Genomic DNA, 17,719 nt, shown 5'->3' on the forward strand with positions numbered 1-17,719 from the left:
ATGAAATTCCACAGTGCACTATGTAATGAAAATCATCATGGTACTGAATAACAAAAACAAATGGTGGAAAATATTGTGACGCTCAGGATAAAGCCTGGTCAGGTTGGAAATGAAGTGAAAAAAGTGTAAATATGTAATACTCATATTTCAATATATTTTTAGCTGAGAAAAGGTGCTAAGTTGGAAAAAAACGTTATTCTTTCAGTGTTATTAAGGGTCACTTTCATTTGGATGTGAAAGTCTAAACATGTGTGGAATGCAGTACAAACTGAATTCTACATACTAAGCCATATGCATGAATGGTATGTAGCACTCACTTCTTACTACCGCAATATTACAAGTAATACTACAGCTTTGTGCCCTGTACAACTTTCTACAGGGGTATTTAGTTAATACAATAAACAATTTTGAATTTCTAAGTTAACATTTTAAGACTGAGGTCATAAGGTCTTGACCATTCTAATACTGTGGCTCTATAAACTGTATGGAGCTTTAAGCCATCATTAAGCCAAATCTCAAAGAATAATTATCCATGCACACTTGAAAATGAAAATGTATCAATGAGCTGAGATCCAAATCCAGTTGCAGCCATAGTTCCAGAAGCCAGAAGAAGTGGGTGGCGAGGGTGCAGTGGATATGACACGTGCCCTTGATGTGGAAGATGTGGGTTTGATTCCCACTGCGATACATTAACCGATGTGTCCCTAAGCAAGACACTTAACCACTAGTTGCTCCAGAGGTGTACAACCTCTTATAGGAATTTTAAGTCGCTTTGTAGAAAAGTGTCAGCTAAATAACGTAATGTAATGTAAAAGCCTTTATCTTTTGTAAATACTACTATTTTCTTTATATGGTCACCTAAGTTGCAACAAGAAGCCTTAAATGATAAGACTTGACAATTGGACAACAAATTAGTCATGGGAGTACTTAAGCCACTGTTTGTATTACTTTAAAGATGAGTATGTGCACAAACAGTGCATGCTATCTCACAAACTCACATTTTACATTAATATGACATTGGTTGGCACTTTGCAGCGCCACATCACCTCTACCTGTAAGAAGATAACAGATAGAGATGGTTCAGTGTAAAGGCATGTTTTGTTTTGAGGGAAAAATGCTTTTCCCGTCCATCATTATTCTTCTTCTTCTTTTTTCCATTTGCCTCAGGTAACCCAGGAAGAGGGCCAGCAGCTGGCCAGACAACTGAAGGTCACATATATGGAGGCTTCAGCCAAAATCCGTATGAATGTAGACCAGGCTTTCCACGAGCTGGTTAGAGTAATCAGGTAGGTGATTTATAAAGGGAAATTTCACATAATATCCTCATATGAATCTTTCAGTGCCTAAAATCTGCAGTTTTTTCAAAGCTAAAACAGTGGCTAAAACAATTCAGGCATTTCTTTAATACCTGATAATAATGCAGAATACAGTGAGGGTTTTGTACATGTATCATTGAATATTCATTACTCGGGGTGGCACCTAGGGATTAAGTCGATGACCATGAATCACAACGCTCCTGGTTTACGTCTGGCCAGGGACCTTTGTTGCATTTCCCACTCCTCTTTCACTGTCATTTCTCTGCTGTCATCTAGTCGATAATGACGTGGAATTCCCCTATAAACACACACACAAAATCATGACTAAATAAGCAACAATCAAACTTAAATTTTTTGGTAGGAAACACATTTCGGTATTATTTATTAAGTTAACCAAAACTCAGCTGATCTTCCGCATCGAGACCGTGTCTGTGTGGTTTGATCAGATTTGATTTACTGTTGCCCGGCAACATGAGCAAACAACCCCACATGGGGTCACTTTCTGATGCAAAAATGGCTAAATTATGATTGGTACATGGAAGCATGTGACATCATCGTTTTCCACCTACGCCTCGCCCGCTTTGAACTAGCGATAAAAAGCTGAGATAAAACACCACAGCCCGAAAATCTCAGTGAAATAACCAAAACTGTTCTAAATTTGGTCATTTTTGTTAAAAAAAAGAAAGAAAAGTCACAGTCAGTTGTGTCATGATAGTTTTGCTCTCTTCTAACTCCCAGGAAATTCCAAGAACAGGAATGTCCACCGTCGCCAGAACCTACAAGAAAAGAGAAAGACAAGAGTGGCTGCCATTGTGTGATCGTCTGAGTTGGCCTTATCACTGTAACTCATGCAGCTACTCTCTACCATCCCACCCACTCTGCCTGACATCACATCCCATGTGGATGACTGACCGCTGCCTTCTCCACGTGCATGACTTCAGACAGCCTTTTCTGAAATACTTTGACCAGGAACTGCTGTCCCCAGGACATCACTATGGACAACTGACAATGCCAAATTTTAACACCACTCTACCTTCAGCCGTAATCTAATTCACATGAGAGAGTCCCAACACTAAACATTGCCTTCTAAATCAGCCTGACAAATTAATGTTTTGTACTCTGAAGGACTTCTATTGCCTTGTAGTGACATTTGTACTTGCTACCGAGATTGAATGAAAACTATATATCCAGAATGTTAATGAATTACTTCAGTTTTCCGTGTCTGACCAGAGCAGAGATTATCTTATGAAGCTTTGTGTATGTTGTGCCATATCCACCTTTGCTCCCATGTGCTAATCTGCTACTGTACATATGTGACATTTGTTGTGATTTTCAAAGTGTACTTTTAATGATCTATTAAATCACCACAGTGAGGTTGAGTTTGGTTTTACGTATATGAAAATGAATATATAAGTATGTATATAAATATAAAGCCTAGACAGCCCTTAAAGCTACAATGATAGAACTTTCTGGCATTCTGCAGTGGATTTTTCTTCTTTGCCTGTGGTTGCTGCTTTCATCTCAATTTCCAAATATGGAGTGTATACTGTATTTGATTTTATTTTTTAAAAGTCTTATAGAGAGAACCATTCTGATCCTATGTCATCTCCTCAATGTACCGAAAGTAACAAATTTGTCTGAATTCTTTTCCTCGAAGGTGGCAGTTCAGTCAAAATTGGACTTTATGCAGTACATTGTTTCAGATTTCTAAGAAGCAGTAGATGAACTTATTGGTAGCACATTGTGTATATTTGACAACTAACATGATTTCAGATCAAAGCACTGAACACTATGTTCTATATTCAACTTTTGACAAGTAATGTTATCACATCCATTTGTTGCCAATCAAGAAGCTTTCAGAGCTCCGTTCAGTTCCAATCATTCCAATATAATGCATCTTTTCTGTCAAACATTTAGTCCACGATATAGATTAAATCAAAACGTGTTATATATCATTCCAATAACACAGTGGCAATGTATTTGTTTTGTGTCCTTGAATTATTCTCTTAGATTACTATTTTACCCCCAATGATTTGTTAGTTGGAAAACCAGGACAAGTGGAAGCATTGAGCTGCACATCGTAAAATAGCCGCTTTCTGGACATGAACTCACCGGACCTGCCACCTGTGGAGCTATCATCGCTACAGGCACAAAAAACTGTTCTGCCTCCCCGTTCCACTACTGTACTTCTGTTCAGGCATATAAATGAAGTACTGCAGTTTGTTTTTCATGTCATCATCTTGTAATATAAACAAGAAAATCAGATGGCGGAGCTAATGGACTTGATTAAATGTTTCTACTCTACTTTTATACATTATTTTCTTATCAAACTAGTTGACAAGTATTTTTATATGTTTATAAGTGAATAATACACATTCACAGCCTAGCTGTGTATATATGTAAAGAGGAATATTTAATTCTCTGGATATTATTATTTTAAACTGAAGATGACTGTTGGCCCAAATTTACAAAATTGGAATCTTTACCCAGGTGTGACCAGAATGTTATTCCTTATTGTAATGGAGCTGTAACAGAGAATATATTTATCTTTGAGGTTTTCACCACCAGCTCAGAGTGTAAAATTTCAGGTCAGGTGGGAGAGGGTCTTAGAAATTATTCTGGTCTTTAGGAGCTTTAAATTTACATGAAGGAATTACTATAATCAGTGAGATTTGAAATACCCACTTCCCATTTTATTGGAAATGTTAGTGTACATCCAAATCATACTGTTTCTTTCTTTTACTTCCATATCGGTGTCTTTTGCCCTGTGTCTAGCTTTTGGTGCAAAAATAAAAATCTGTCATTGAGCCAGATGCGGTAGAGAATCTTTCTTTTAGATTCAAAAAGCGGCACAAACCTGAATCTTTTACAGAGCCTGTGTCAGTGAGATCATTATTATTCAAAGCATGACTCCAACTGGTGGTATAGCATCAATACGACCACGTATATCTCAGTACACAGTAAGGATCCATTAGGGAATTTCTTCAATCCCTTATCTTCAAAATCCTGTTGGTTAGTCCAGATCTACCTTGATCTACTTTGGTTTAAGTTGCACAGAAACAGCATGTTTCCTTCTGTTTTTTTTTAGTTGTTTTCTTTTTGTTTTGGAACCAAGACCTTTGGCCTCTTGTTGAACCTTGCAGCCACAGCATCAGTCTACTGTATGGGAAAATACAGAAAACATTTTCTGCAGACACACATCTAGGCCAGACCCTCAAACCAAGCACAGTCTTCCTACTTTTTCCACACAAATGCATACACATATCTGACCACTGAGGGGGCTGTTAACACTGATGGGGTTAAAATAAATACATAAATTACATATAGACATAGATGCAAATGCAGCAGATCAACATAAAGAGGTTGTATTAAGATGATGAGCAGCTTCCATGCTTCTTGGCATAATTTCTATACAGGTCTCTACTGAAGGGACGGACACCATTGTTCCAAAGTATATTTTCCCCATTGTGTTTTTGGATGATGGTGGTGGAGAGCGCTGTCTATCACGACAAGCATCCTTGTTAGCCCTTGCGTACGCAAAGAGAAAATCTAAATTTAAATTCAAATCATAGTGACAATATTTGCTACTTCACAAAAAGTGAACTTGGAAATAGAAAATGTCTTTGTGTTATTTAGGTGTCCTCCAACCTTGGCTGAAGAATATAGACAATAAGGTATGGAATACGTATTGGATGTTTGCCAAAATTGTACAGACATACGTTATGTTAGAAGCAGGAGTCTTCATGCACTAAACAATGTGCTGTGTGTGAGTCTGATTCTGTGGAAGAATATAAACAGTGGGCCTATATTAATTGAATTACATCCATGTCCAATTACTTCTTAAAGTGCACATATTCACATTCACTTGAATTCAGCATTTGAAAAATAAAGGAACAGAACTGTTTGTGGGTTACAGCACAGCAACTATCTGCCTGAGAAGGTTATTTAGCTATATTGACTATCAGGCAGTCCTGGGTTGCCATATATTCAATATAAACAAATCACAGTTTCATCCATCGCCTGCTGTTTCATTAGACTGAAATTTCCGAGGTTATTGACACGAAGGATACAGTCATTAGGAATTTTAAATCAGCAATTAATCAGTGTTTCGGGCCCGAGAGGATGAAATAAATCCGCGCGCACAGTGAGCTGACAGCTCGCTCGCGCTCCCCTCTCTGTGGTGGTATAGCCCATAGGCGAGCGTCTGACTGCACTGCACAGCCTCTGTTGCTCATTCACTTAACGGCGATTCCTTGAGTTCGTGTTTGGTTTTGGTTTTATTGAGGACGGAGAGACGAGCGTTTGCGCTTTCATTTGGACGTTTCACCATCCAGACCAGTCCGTACAGCTCGCCGGAGACATGGAGGTAGTCAGCAGCAACAGGAGCATGTCTTACAGTAGGTGGAGTTATGACAGGTAAGCGAGCTTTCCCCGTAATGACAAGTGTACGTTTCAAACGCTAGTTTTCATCCCTGCGTTCTGTTTGTGTTGTCAAGCTAGGCCGATATTGTAAAGATTGGTGGGAACTCCCTCGTGCCTAATTAGTTGACAGGTGCAACGGATTTGGAATTGAGAGATGCGATGTGAGTGTGTTAAGTCGCCTCAGCATCACACTGCCTCCTGACAGATACACAGGGATGTTAGCTTCACCACGTCCATGGTGTATTGACACATCTCCCACCGTCCTAGACAGCATCATAACCAAAACATTCACATAAGATCTGGTTTGGTGTTTATGACACTCATGGCTTATGTTAGTCATGACAGAATACTCAATAAATTAATCTATCTAGCTATCTATATCTATCTATCTATCTATCTATTCATCTACCGACTTGACATTAATACTATAATTTATAAGTTATGTGCTTGAGAACTGACAATGTTTATTTTCTGCTAATAACAGTGGTAGAAAATCTGTGTAAGATAAAGTTCTTCAATCACAGAGCTGGACTTAATAGTGAAGAATTTGGCAGGGTGTGTCTGAGCAGGGGGTGCGACTGTGATCAGGCCAGTTTGGCATAAATTCACACAGGCATGTGGAGCATGAAACAGAGAGCATAGATTGTTTGTTTTTTTAACATGTAATAACCTGTGGATCCATGGTGGTCCTCAGCCTCAGTCCTCCGGATATAGCGGCATTTTTAGAATAGTAAAAAAAAAATAGATACATGTTGATGCTTTCGTAGGTGTGATTTACACACACATATTTCAAGAAACGAGTATCAATTTGTGTGTGTGTGCGCGTGTGTGTGTGCATGTGTGCATCTGCTGTGTGATGACATATTGTCAGACAAGTGTAATTAACTTAGTCAGTTGGAAGGGTCAAGGCTTGGAAATGGCTCTAATATGGAAGAAAACCCACTGTCAGCAAAGTATGTCCAACATCATATTAATGCATACAAACTGTGTCTCCACCAGGTAACTACACCATAAATTATCTCCAAGAAAACCTACTAGCCAACACACATCGAAGCATACAGTTGCTGATATGCTGACCAATTCCTCCTCAGCCCACAATTTGGAATACAGTGGATGTTTGTGGATATAATGTGGCTGTGTTATTGATCACCAGATGCTCCATCAGTAGAGGAGGCTTTAACCTGATCACACAATGCTATTGGTATTGTGAATCTATGCTTGGACATCCCAAGGGACTGCTGCCTGTGCCAGCGATCTTTTAGCCTCCTAAGATTTCTCACATCGTTGTGATATTGTGTTTTCTGTGTGCAAGCAGCTTTAGCCTGTAAGAGGTGCCAGGTTCTGTTCATTAAAAGAGGAGTTTTCATCCAGAAAACCATTAGCTTTAGTTTTAGGGATTCACTTCCCAGTACTTATTTCCCAAATACAGGTGAACAGTTTGTATTGGGTGGGAAAATCAGCAGCCTCAAAAGAGTGATGGTCCTATTGGGGGAAAATTAAGTTGGAACTGAACTGAATTTGAATTGATTGTTAAATCTTTGTTGAAGCCAAAAACCAAAACAACCCATAACAAATTGCAATGTTACTATGAGGCTTTCTTACAGGCAAGACATTGACATTAGCATCCAGGGTCAAATTTAGGACGCTAGTGTACACCTTTTATCTTATTGAAATAAGAGTCACCATTCCTTACTAAAACCCACATTTAAGACGACACAGTTGCAGAAAAAGTAAAATTTTCCATTAGGCTTGAAGGCCATCTCTTTGAGATCCGTGCATGTGTGGATTTCTCTTGTCTTTATACTTTGCCAGCCAATCTGTACCATAAAAGAGCTTGTCAAAGAGCAGTTAGCTCTCAAATGGCAACACAGACTCTAAAATGGGTGAAAAGGGAAAAAACTGGTATCTCTAATGTGCTAACAGCACAGGGTTTACTTGAGTTAGGATGGGGGGAGTACATACAGCTAATAAATGGCGCACACATGTCTGTATTTACCCCTACAGGACCCCAAAGAGACATCCAGGACACCTATTTTCCTTTCCCATTAAAAGCTGTACACGCCTATGGTTTACCCTCACAGGTGTTTCCAATGATTTGCCTGATTAAAGGACCGTGTGGCTGTACATTCTGTGATTGTCTGAACCTCCTATTAGTTGTGTAGTACCTGTTAGCGTAGGAGTAGGCCGCACCTTTATCTTTCCTACTGGTTCATAAACTTATTTTTAAGATAAATTTGTTGGGCTTTTTTAGGCTTTTATTTTCAAAGGACAGATGAAAACATAAAAGGTTGGAGAGAGGGGGAATGAAATGCAGCAACGGGCCAAAGGTCGGAGTTGAACCCGCAGCTGCTGCATTGAGGAGTAAACCTCTATATATGTGTGCCCGCTCTACCAACTGAGCTAACCTGGCCACAATCACCACATAATTCGTCCTGATACTCAAAAGTAGTTACCTGTGGCAGTTGATAAGCTTAAACCATTCATTCCCTAGCTAAGGGTTAAGTTACCTGATTCATACTGACCTGGTAGTCCCATTTGAGGTTGACAGTAGTGGAATGTAACTTAGTACATTTACTCAAGTACTGTACTTAAGTACAAATTTGAGGTACTTGATTCTTTCCTTCTCAGGCCACTTTTACTTTCACTCCTCTACATCTCAGAGGCTAATATCGTCATTTTTCATCCACTTCCTTTGGGAGACAGCTTTAGTAACCAGTCACTTTACAAATTAAGATTTTTGCATGAAAAAATATGAAAAGCTTTTAAAACTATTTCTAACAATTTATATACTGTAAGTACAGCTGAAACGATAAGTCAATGAATCAGTTTATTGAAAGAAAATTAATTGGCAACTATTTCATTATTGGCTATTTTCAACATGGATTAATCTGCTGATTTATTTCATTAATCCATTATGTTGTTTGTAAAAATGTGTACAATCCTTTAAATTATTAAAATGAAAATCAGCAAATCTTCCCATTTTTGTAGCTGGAACCATTAAATGATTTTGCATGAAAAAGGAATAAATGATCTGTCAGTGACAGTCCGATACAAAATAGTTTAAAATGAGCTCCACCTCAACCAACTACAACAGTAAAATGCTGCGTTTGTAGGAAATGCACGAGTAATAATAATCTCAGGATATAACATATAATTGTAAACATTTTCCTGATTATACTTATACATACTTATACTTAATAAGTAACATTTTGAATGCAGGACTTTTACTTGTGAAAGAGTATTTTTACAGTCCGGTTATAGTATATACGTTCACCTAAGTAAAGTATCTGAATACTTCCTCCACCACTGCAGAGCAGTCTTTAAATTATAGTAAATTAAAATAGTTAATAATGAATAAGCCTACTCATATACAAAGCGTCTCCTACAGTTTTGAGTAGAGCCAGCCTTACTGATGTGTTTTTGCATGCCTTGTGATTTATGGTAGACTTTGTGCGTACTTGGGCCTACAGCTAGTATAATCACACTGTGTCCTGGCACCACTCAGTAAACACTGTGTCCTGGAGATGGAGGGGCAAGGTGGGCTGACAAGATACAACTCAGAGCCTGAAGACCTTATCAGAGTACAGAATGATCATGGTTTCATCAAAGACCGGTTCATTTGAATTGCATGGTAAACATTGTGCTCCACCATTCAAACTGCATAAATGTGTATAGAAAAAGTAAAAGCGATGAACCCAATTATTAGTTAAAAACATCTCTTGATATAAGAGATGGTAATTAAATTTCAATTAAATCAGACTCCAAAGGTCCATTAAGGTCTTTCTTATGTTTAATGTTGAAGCAAATGATTTGTTGTTTTAAATTTGGTAAGAATTGGGGAATAAATGTGCACACTTGCACGGTTTTACCACTGAGCTTGTCTTTTTTTTGTTAACATTTGTTTCACATTACATTAGACGCCACTTACCTCACTAGTTTTGGTTTCACACAAAAGCTCAAGGCTAGTATTGATGTCAGTCTGGCCAGAGATACTTTATAATGGACTGACAGCCGAGATCAGACTCAGTGGCCTAATTTACCTGCATAAAGGTAAGAACACATTTTCTGGCGGACCAAATCAGAATGGAACAGATGCATACATGTAGATGCATACATGTAGATGCATACATGCGTACATAGATGCATACATGCGATGCTGGCATTTTTCACGACCCAAAAACAGTCTAAAAAGTGGATAAATCTGAAAATGGCTGTTTAGGGTTTTAGTAGGATAGGAAAAAACTGCATTAGGAAAACAATGGCGTACAACATTGTTGAGGGCTGTATGTACCTATGCAGCTCAGAGGGGTTAATCTGCTGAGACGCAGCAGAGCAACTAGAATGTGACTCACTCCTTACCAGAGTTTACAGTTTTCTCACTGTTGCAATGTTTTAGTGTCATTTTACAAAAAAGTTAAAGTGAGGATGCACAATGCAATCACATTGTAAACATTGTTTCTTGGTCTGGAAGTAGTCTCAGTCTGTGTGCTTTGCTTTGTAATGTCAGTGGTCTGTATTATTGCCTTTGAATCACATCTGCACTCTTTTGGAATCTGTGTAGCTGGGCTGACTAAGGAGAAATGCAGCAAGAAGTCTCAATGAATTTTGTGTTTGAGGTGCTTTCATAGAGGATTGTATTGTTGTATGAATAACAACTGTGCATGAATTTGGTTTCAGATCTGGTTGATCTGAGTTGTGCTCATGTCTGTTCAGCTCGTGATGCAGGCGTGAGTCTATGTGTGTGCACTCTCTATTGCGTTACAGAAGCTGTAACCTGCTGCTGAATGTATGTTGAGTGAGAGTATTATGCAGAAATCTGTCAAGTGTTTTTTGGCCGTTGCTTAAAAATGAGTCACAAAAAATAAAAGGTTTGAGATTGATTCATCGGTCTTCATCATCCAAGAAGACAGTTACGTGCAGTCTAAAAGAAACCAATTTTAAATAGTCAAAAAATAAAGACATCATAGATGAGAATGAGCCAGAGGTCGAGTGGAGAGAAAAGGTTGAATGTGATTGTCATGATGAGGATATTTGCTCTGAACCAAACTATCAGACAGACGGATCGATGGAGCAAGAAAGAATAAAAATCATCTTTAGGCAGTGTTACTCGTAGGGCACAGATTGGGTTAAAGGTGTGTTTCACAAACAAAGGTATGTTATTATTCAGCAGTGCTCCAAAATTCCTAATCCACAAGTTGCTGACTGAGAAAAAGATTTCTCCTCTAGACAGTTTTAGTGTTTCTTGAAGTGAACTGTGAATAAGCAGAGACTTGATATTCAAAGTCCAGTATTTTGGCTCTACCTCTTCAGATTTCTCCCTGTCTTCAGAAACACGTAGTATGGTGTCAGCACAAGTCACTTTTAGTGCTGTGCCTGTCCGAGTGGAAATGTTAGATTTCGGATTCAGAGGTAACTATTGCACAGCGTTATGAAGGGAGATGAGCCTGGAACAGATACCATTTTCTATGACTGCTGCAGTACAGTGCAGGAGAGAGGCTGACGTGACAGCTGTGTCTGGAGAGTGTCAGGACGAACACTACGCTTGCTGTAAGAGCCTGTCCACCATCTCAAACAATTATCGATTTTAGAGTATCCCAGCACTCTGGAATGATACACTGTATCATCTTTAGAAGTTAAAATTTACTGTGACAACTATTACTTTATATTTAACAGCCTTGGGAGACCACCATCATTTAGCTGTGTTGGTGTTATGGCATGCTTGTGGAATATTTCCCCCTTTTGCAAACTTGGATGAAAAATGCAGTTTCATACCTAACAATTGTTTCTGGGGGTCAGGACTGTCATTTCCCTTTTGTAAGACCTCCTGACTCTCTAGCTCAACGACCCCTGTGCTGTCATTATGCATTTCATAGCTCAGTTACTGTCCACCTGATTCTGCAGTAACCACAGCTACCAACAAAGCCTTTCAACGATGCTGCTACATCTCTTGTTTTTGCTTCCAGCTGGGCCCCGCCTCCCCCAACTGATAAAAACCTGTGAAACTTGATGGATATAGAAATCTCTAACAACCTAACCAGTTCAACACATCGGTTGGGGTTTGGGGCAAATGTCAGATGTTAACATCCTGGTTAAGAAATGTTCTTTGGCCATCATTAGTGGCAACTAAGCAGGGGATGGCTTTTAGTTTTACTGTCCACATATTTTCACCTGACACACACACACACACACACATTCAAAAACTTGTCACAAAGGTCTTCCAGGAAAAGTTTAATTTAATGCAAAACAAACAAAATCACATACAGTGATGTGTAGTGTGTGTAATGTGTTGCCTTATAATAGTAAGCACCTGCTAGAATATTAACAAATAAACCCAGTGGCCAGAATCTGAATGCTGATTCTGTAGTATTAAACCAACCAAGGTGTTGAAGGTACTTTAAGGTAACAAATGACTTTTTACGGATTTTGTTATGTTGTCATATAATAACATGTACATTTATTATACAAAAATCATAGCATTGCTGCTTAGCAGATGCCCACATTTTGGTCAAATTAATGTTTTTGAGATGTTACTTGTTGGACCATCAGTTAGGAACAAAACCAGACAACATAATGAATATAGTGTACAGATATGAGCTAAAGAGGATAATAGTGTGTGTTTCTGGATCCGCTGAGGTGAAGCTCAGGGACTGTTCAGGTGGAGATCAGAGGGAGTTTGTGAGGGCGCCACGACAGACAGGCTGCCAGCCTGTCAGCCCAATCCGTCCTCTGCGGTTAAAAAGGAAAACATTGCATTGTCTGGGAAAACAAGCCAGCTGACCTGCTGCTGTGGTTTGAAGCCACACCTCTTATAATGTAGCTGACAAGTAGGATCTGACATCCGGTGCAAAGGTGGAGAAGCTTCTTTTCCGACATCTCCCTCTGTACTTTGGCTCTTTGTTGCTGCGAGGGAGTGATCAATGTCTGCTGGGGCAGCGATGCTAGCAGGCCATGAGCTTTGAAAGCAAGACTCTAAATGTAAACTATAGATGGCGAGGTCCCTATAATAGTTCTAAAAACAAAGATCCCCTTTGTAAAGGAGCAGTTAGCTAATAAAAACACATTACTTCTGACCAGAGAAAAGCCCTCAAAGATGTAATGCTACAGAAACTATCCTTCCCTTGTCAGAAATAAATGGTCTTATTTAAATAGATTTGACAATCCAACATATGTATTCATGCATCCAGTTGTATCTACTGCATAATATATATTCTTATATTATTTACACATCTATTTAAATTTGAAATTGATTATTTAAATCAATGCATCTTCAATCTGAATAAACCCCATAGGATGCCATGCAAATGTTTCAATATAGTGTCTTATTTAATTCTATTTACATGGTATGATGGTATGGATGGCATGCCAACACCTTCCAACTCAATTCAAAAACATTGGATGGGCAATTTTATAAAATACAACAAAATCTCAGGAAAACAATTTCTTGTATCATCTCAGTAAAGTTAATCCATACACATTCCATAGATTTTATAATTATATAATTCAATTTACTCTATAAACTGCAGTACTGTATAAGTCTTATCTTATCTTGGTCCAGTAAATGTCTAAATCAGAGAAAGTAGTTTGAAGAGTTTCTTGTTCTTCTTGATTGATGGACGTAATACATTACAGATACAGATAACAAAAGACAATCAGCTACACAGTGAACAACGGAGCCTCTTAAATGTCCTCTGGTGACACTTGATGTTTTTTTTCTTCCTGTGAATAGTTTGAAAAGATGATCTTTGAAGTGTGAGAGCATGCATAAGATGCAGATTAGAGGTGTGGAGGTGTTTGTAAAAGACAATTTTCCAACGCTTCAGTAATTTCTCAGTAATGCATATCGTGTGTTGAAAGAAATGAATAATAGTCCCTTATTCTGAATCTCCAAACATTTCATTTGTTACCAGCTTGAATTAAGCAGCCATTATTTACAAGAAGCCTTGATATTGGAATGTCTCTAAACTCAAGGATTTTAACCTTAACAGAAAAGTCTACACACAATAACCTCATACTCATGTCACAAAAATGCTTTTTAATTCCACAAAGAAAAAAAGCCTATTACAACAATCATTACATAATGCCAGTCAGCATCAGTTGAAACCAATGCAGCAACATTCTATTTCTTATTTTTCTTATCTGCTCTGCCTGAAGTCAAATTAAGTATTGCCAAATGCCGTCACTAAAGGTAACCTTTTGTCAGATTGGCATTTCTGACCAGTTTCATCAAAGTAATAGCATCGCCTATAAATCACAATCACTATATAAGTGGCGTGATGGTGTTGGTTGCCTCATCACTCCCTGTCTTATTAAAACAGAAGAGGTTGTTGGTTCTCTTTTACATCAAAGTGGATTTGTGGTAAAATTACCCTTTGAGCAGCAGGTGTGCCTTTAAAAGCAAGAGTCTGAAGCAGCATGACAAGCCAGCTGTGCCCTTGGCCCGTAAAGATGGTGAAGAAAAAAACATTAAGAAGGCAAATATACTTTATAAGACTAGTACCTTGTGTAGGTGTGACTAAGTGCTTCAGGGTTAATAGCCATCACCACGTTGTGTTGATCAACACACAACACAACTTCCCTTTTTTCCAGTTTGATGACTATGTGTGGTCTACAAGGAAGGGAGACACAAGAACAACAGCAAACACTTGTACAATGAATACGTTTGCAACTAATGACAACATTAAATAACATATACAGTAGCTAACACAGCACATTGATATCAATAGAATAATATTTTATTTCCTACTCTTGTGAGCACTCAATTAGACAATATCTATGAAAGGCTAATAAGCTAAACTGAGTCAAACACATAATTTAATGTTGTGTTGCATATTTCTTAACACATATTTGTAACCTGTATATTAGATATAGCAAGAACAATAAACCCACTGAACTGATTTCACACATCAAAATCACATAATCCAGAAATAAATTCTTGGGGGGGGGGGGGGGGGGGGGGGGGGGTGTAAAAGTAAGCATTGCAGATTATTTCATTTTGACAGTTTTTTGGCACACACAGGTAATACACAAGCAAAAACACACTGTAAACTGGTACATTCAGTCCACTACAACCTATTACTGCTTACTACATGTAACTGTTTTTCTACAGCCCTAGCCTGCTCACTGATTAGGCCACACAAGGAGCGCACGCTGGGCCAGGGTCGGCTGATGCGCAGGGCATAATTAGGTCTACTCTCACCAGAGTCTCTTAAACTTGAGTAAAGAAGGACTTTCTGCCTTTCCGTAGCTGGCCAGATTTAATTCCATATAGATCTAATCTGTGATAGGAGAGCAACCATACAGTAGGGCAAGTAAATGATTTCTGTGTGTTTATTACATGGCTTCGTTGAATTCTAATGTAGAATGCGGTCTGTTAATTTTTTGATAACAGACCGTTGCTAAGTTTAACACACTGTTGCAATAGACACAGTTCTGTTCACTCTGGAGGAGAGCTATCAATCAATCTGCTGAAAGAAGTCTGGATAATTCATCAGCGAGTGGCATCCAAACGTGGACACAGTGATGCTAATGTGTTAGCTTAGCTAGCTACATTGCAACACTTATAGGTGTGTCAACATGCAGCGGCTGTGCAAAAAGGAAACAAGATGAATGAGGACGTACACTCACCTAAAGGATTATCAGGAACACCTTTTAAATTTCTCATTAATTCAATTATCTAATCAACCAATCACATGGCAGTTGCTTCAATGCATTTAGGGGTGTGGTCCTGGTCAAGAAAATCTCCTGAATGCCAAACTGCATGTCAGAATGGGAAAGAAAGGGGATTTAAGCAATTTTGAGCGTGGCATGGTAGTTGGTACCAGATGGGCCGGTCTGAGTATTTCACAATCTGCTCAGTTACTGGGATTTTCACACACAACCATTTCTAGGGTTTACAAAGAATGGTGTGAAAAGTGAAAAACATCCAGTATGCAGCAGTCCTGTGGGCAAAAATGCCTTGTTGATGCTAGAGGTCAGGGGAGAATGGGCCGACTGATTCAAGCTGATAGAAGAGCAACTTTGACTGAAATAACCACTCGTTACAGCCAAGGTATGCAGCAAAGCACTTGTGAAGCCATAACACGCAAAACCTTGAGGCGGATGGGCTACGGCAGCAGAAGACCCCACAGGGTACTACTCATCTCCACTACAAATAGGAAAAAAAGGCTACAATTTGCAAGAGCTCACCAAAATTTGACAGTTGAAGACTGGAAAAATGTTGCCTGGTCTAATGAGTCTCGATTTCTGTTGAGACATTCAGATTCAGAGCGTAAACAGAATGAGAACATGGATCCATCATGCCTTGTTACCACTTTGCAGGCTGGTGGTGGTGGTGTAATGGTGTGGGGGATGTTTTCTTGGCCCCTTAGTGCCAATTGGGTATCGTTTAAATGCCACGGCCTACCTGAGCATTGTGTCTGACCATGTCCATCCCTTTATGGCCACCCATCCTCTGATGTCTACTTCCAGCAGGATAATGCATTATGTCACAAAGCTTTAATCATTTCAAATTGGTTTCTTGAAGAAGACAATGAGTTCACTGTACTAAAATGGCCCCCACAGTCACCAGATCTCAACCCAATAGAGCATCTTTGGGATGTGGTGGAACGGGAGCTTTGTGCCCTGGATGTGCATCCCACAAATCTCCATCAACTGCAAGATGCTATCCTACCAATATGGGCCAACATTTCTAAGGAATGCTTTCAGCACCTTGTTGAATCAATGCCACGTAGAATTAAGGCAGTTTTGAAGGCGAAAGGGGGTCAAACACAGTATTAGTATGGTGTTCCTAATATTCCTATAGGTGAGTGTACACGTCAACGTAAATATTCCCAAAGAAGTCATACACCGTGTCTCACTTCACTTTCAACGAAAATGTGCAGTTTAATGTGGATTAGAGCAGCCGATAACCTGCTAGCTCATTACAATACTTTGGCTCATGTTGTGTCAATTCCTGTAGTGATTAAAACAGCAGCTGGGTAATTTGTCCACCACGGCAGCGCCCTATAAAATAAGGTGGTGTTGAGTAATAGACAAAGGGTTGCATTAAACAGCTAGTTACTGAGTTTACGTTGCTATGGATGCAGGCTTCCAACCGTAGAGAATGAACTGGACTATTTTCTTCAGCGGAAGCAATACAATCGTATTTAAATCAATAAACTCTCATTTAAATCAATATTTTGTGTCATATTATTGATTGATTTGGTAAGTAGCCATGTATTAAGTGGGATAATGTAGAGTGCGGCGGTTGTTATAGCAGCGAATGCAACCCCTTCATGCTGATTTAAGACCCCTCCGCTTCGTGTTGGGGTCCTGATCACCCTGTCAGGATTGTATTTTCTTTAACAACCACCTCGCTCTACATTATTCCTTACATATGTATGTGTGTGATGCTCCATCAGCAGTGGCATTGTTTATTCTCCATATGTTTATTCCTATACATTTTCCTACTGACTGAAATTATTTGTCATTTATCAAAACCCGTATGTTTGATATGCACATTTTTCCTCCAGCAGTCTGCGCTGATGATGCTTTTTTTCACCTTCATGTGCATCAGATACACTCGGAAATGGATTAGTGTCACAGGCATATCTGTAAAGGTGTAACCCATACATTTATGCAGGTACTTACACACATGTTTACACAGTCTTGTGGATATAAGATACATATACAGTATACAAATGTAAATACTCTTGCATTTACACACATATCTCTCCAGGTGCACACATGAACACGTGTTGTACTTAGTGTTGGGAAAGGAAGGTTTGGTCTGATACTGAATTGGTGAATACTCTTAAAACTGTGGTTATTGTATAGATATTCTGTGCTGTTGGGTTGAAGATGTGTGCAGCATCCATGTTTTGGCCAAAAAATACATCTAATAACCTTTTTAGTATTCAATACGTATATTAAATCTGGAAAGACATGGATGTAAACTGCAACTGGTAGGTGGAGGCATACACCAGCAAGGCAGTACTTCTAGT

At 38.9% G+C, this 17,719-nt stretch overlaps 2 protein-coding genes across 3 annotated transcripts in view; both read left to right on the forward strand.

Moving 5' to 3' along the window:
* Positions 1-4,127, forward strand: part of rras2 (RAS related 2) — a 28,983-nt gene extending 24,856 nt beyond the window's left edge. The window contains exons 5-6 of the mRNA XM_034883821.1: positions 1,168-1,286; positions 2,055-4,127. Of these exons, the coding sequence (XP_034739712.1) occupies positions 1,168-1,286; positions 2,055-2,142 (207 nt within the window). The 3' untranslated portion in view covers positions 2,143-4,127. The remainder of the gene's footprint in view (positions 1-1,167; positions 1,287-2,054) is intronic.
* Positions 4,128-5,489: 1,362 nt separating this feature from the next.
* tub (TUB bipartite transcription factor) overlaps positions 5,490-17,719 on the forward strand; it is a 43,779-nt gene continuing 31,549 nt past the window's right edge. For both annotated transcript variants that reach the window (XM_034882821.1, XM_034882888.1), the window contains exon 1: positions 5,490-5,732. In XM_034882821.1, coding sequence (XP_034738712.1) covers positions 5,677-5,732 — 56 coding nt within the window. In that variant the 5' untranslated portion in view covers positions 5,490-5,676. The remainder of the gene's footprint in view (positions 5,733-17,719) is intronic.

Source organism: Etheostoma cragini, chromosome 1 (genome assembly GCF_013103735.1).
Source record: "Etheostoma cragini isolate CJK2018 chromosome 1, CSU_Ecrag_1.0, whole genome shotgun sequence".
In the NCBI taxonomy this organism is placed as follows: domain Eukaryota; kingdom Metazoa; phylum Chordata; class Actinopteri; order Perciformes; family Percidae; genus Etheostoma; species Etheostoma cragini.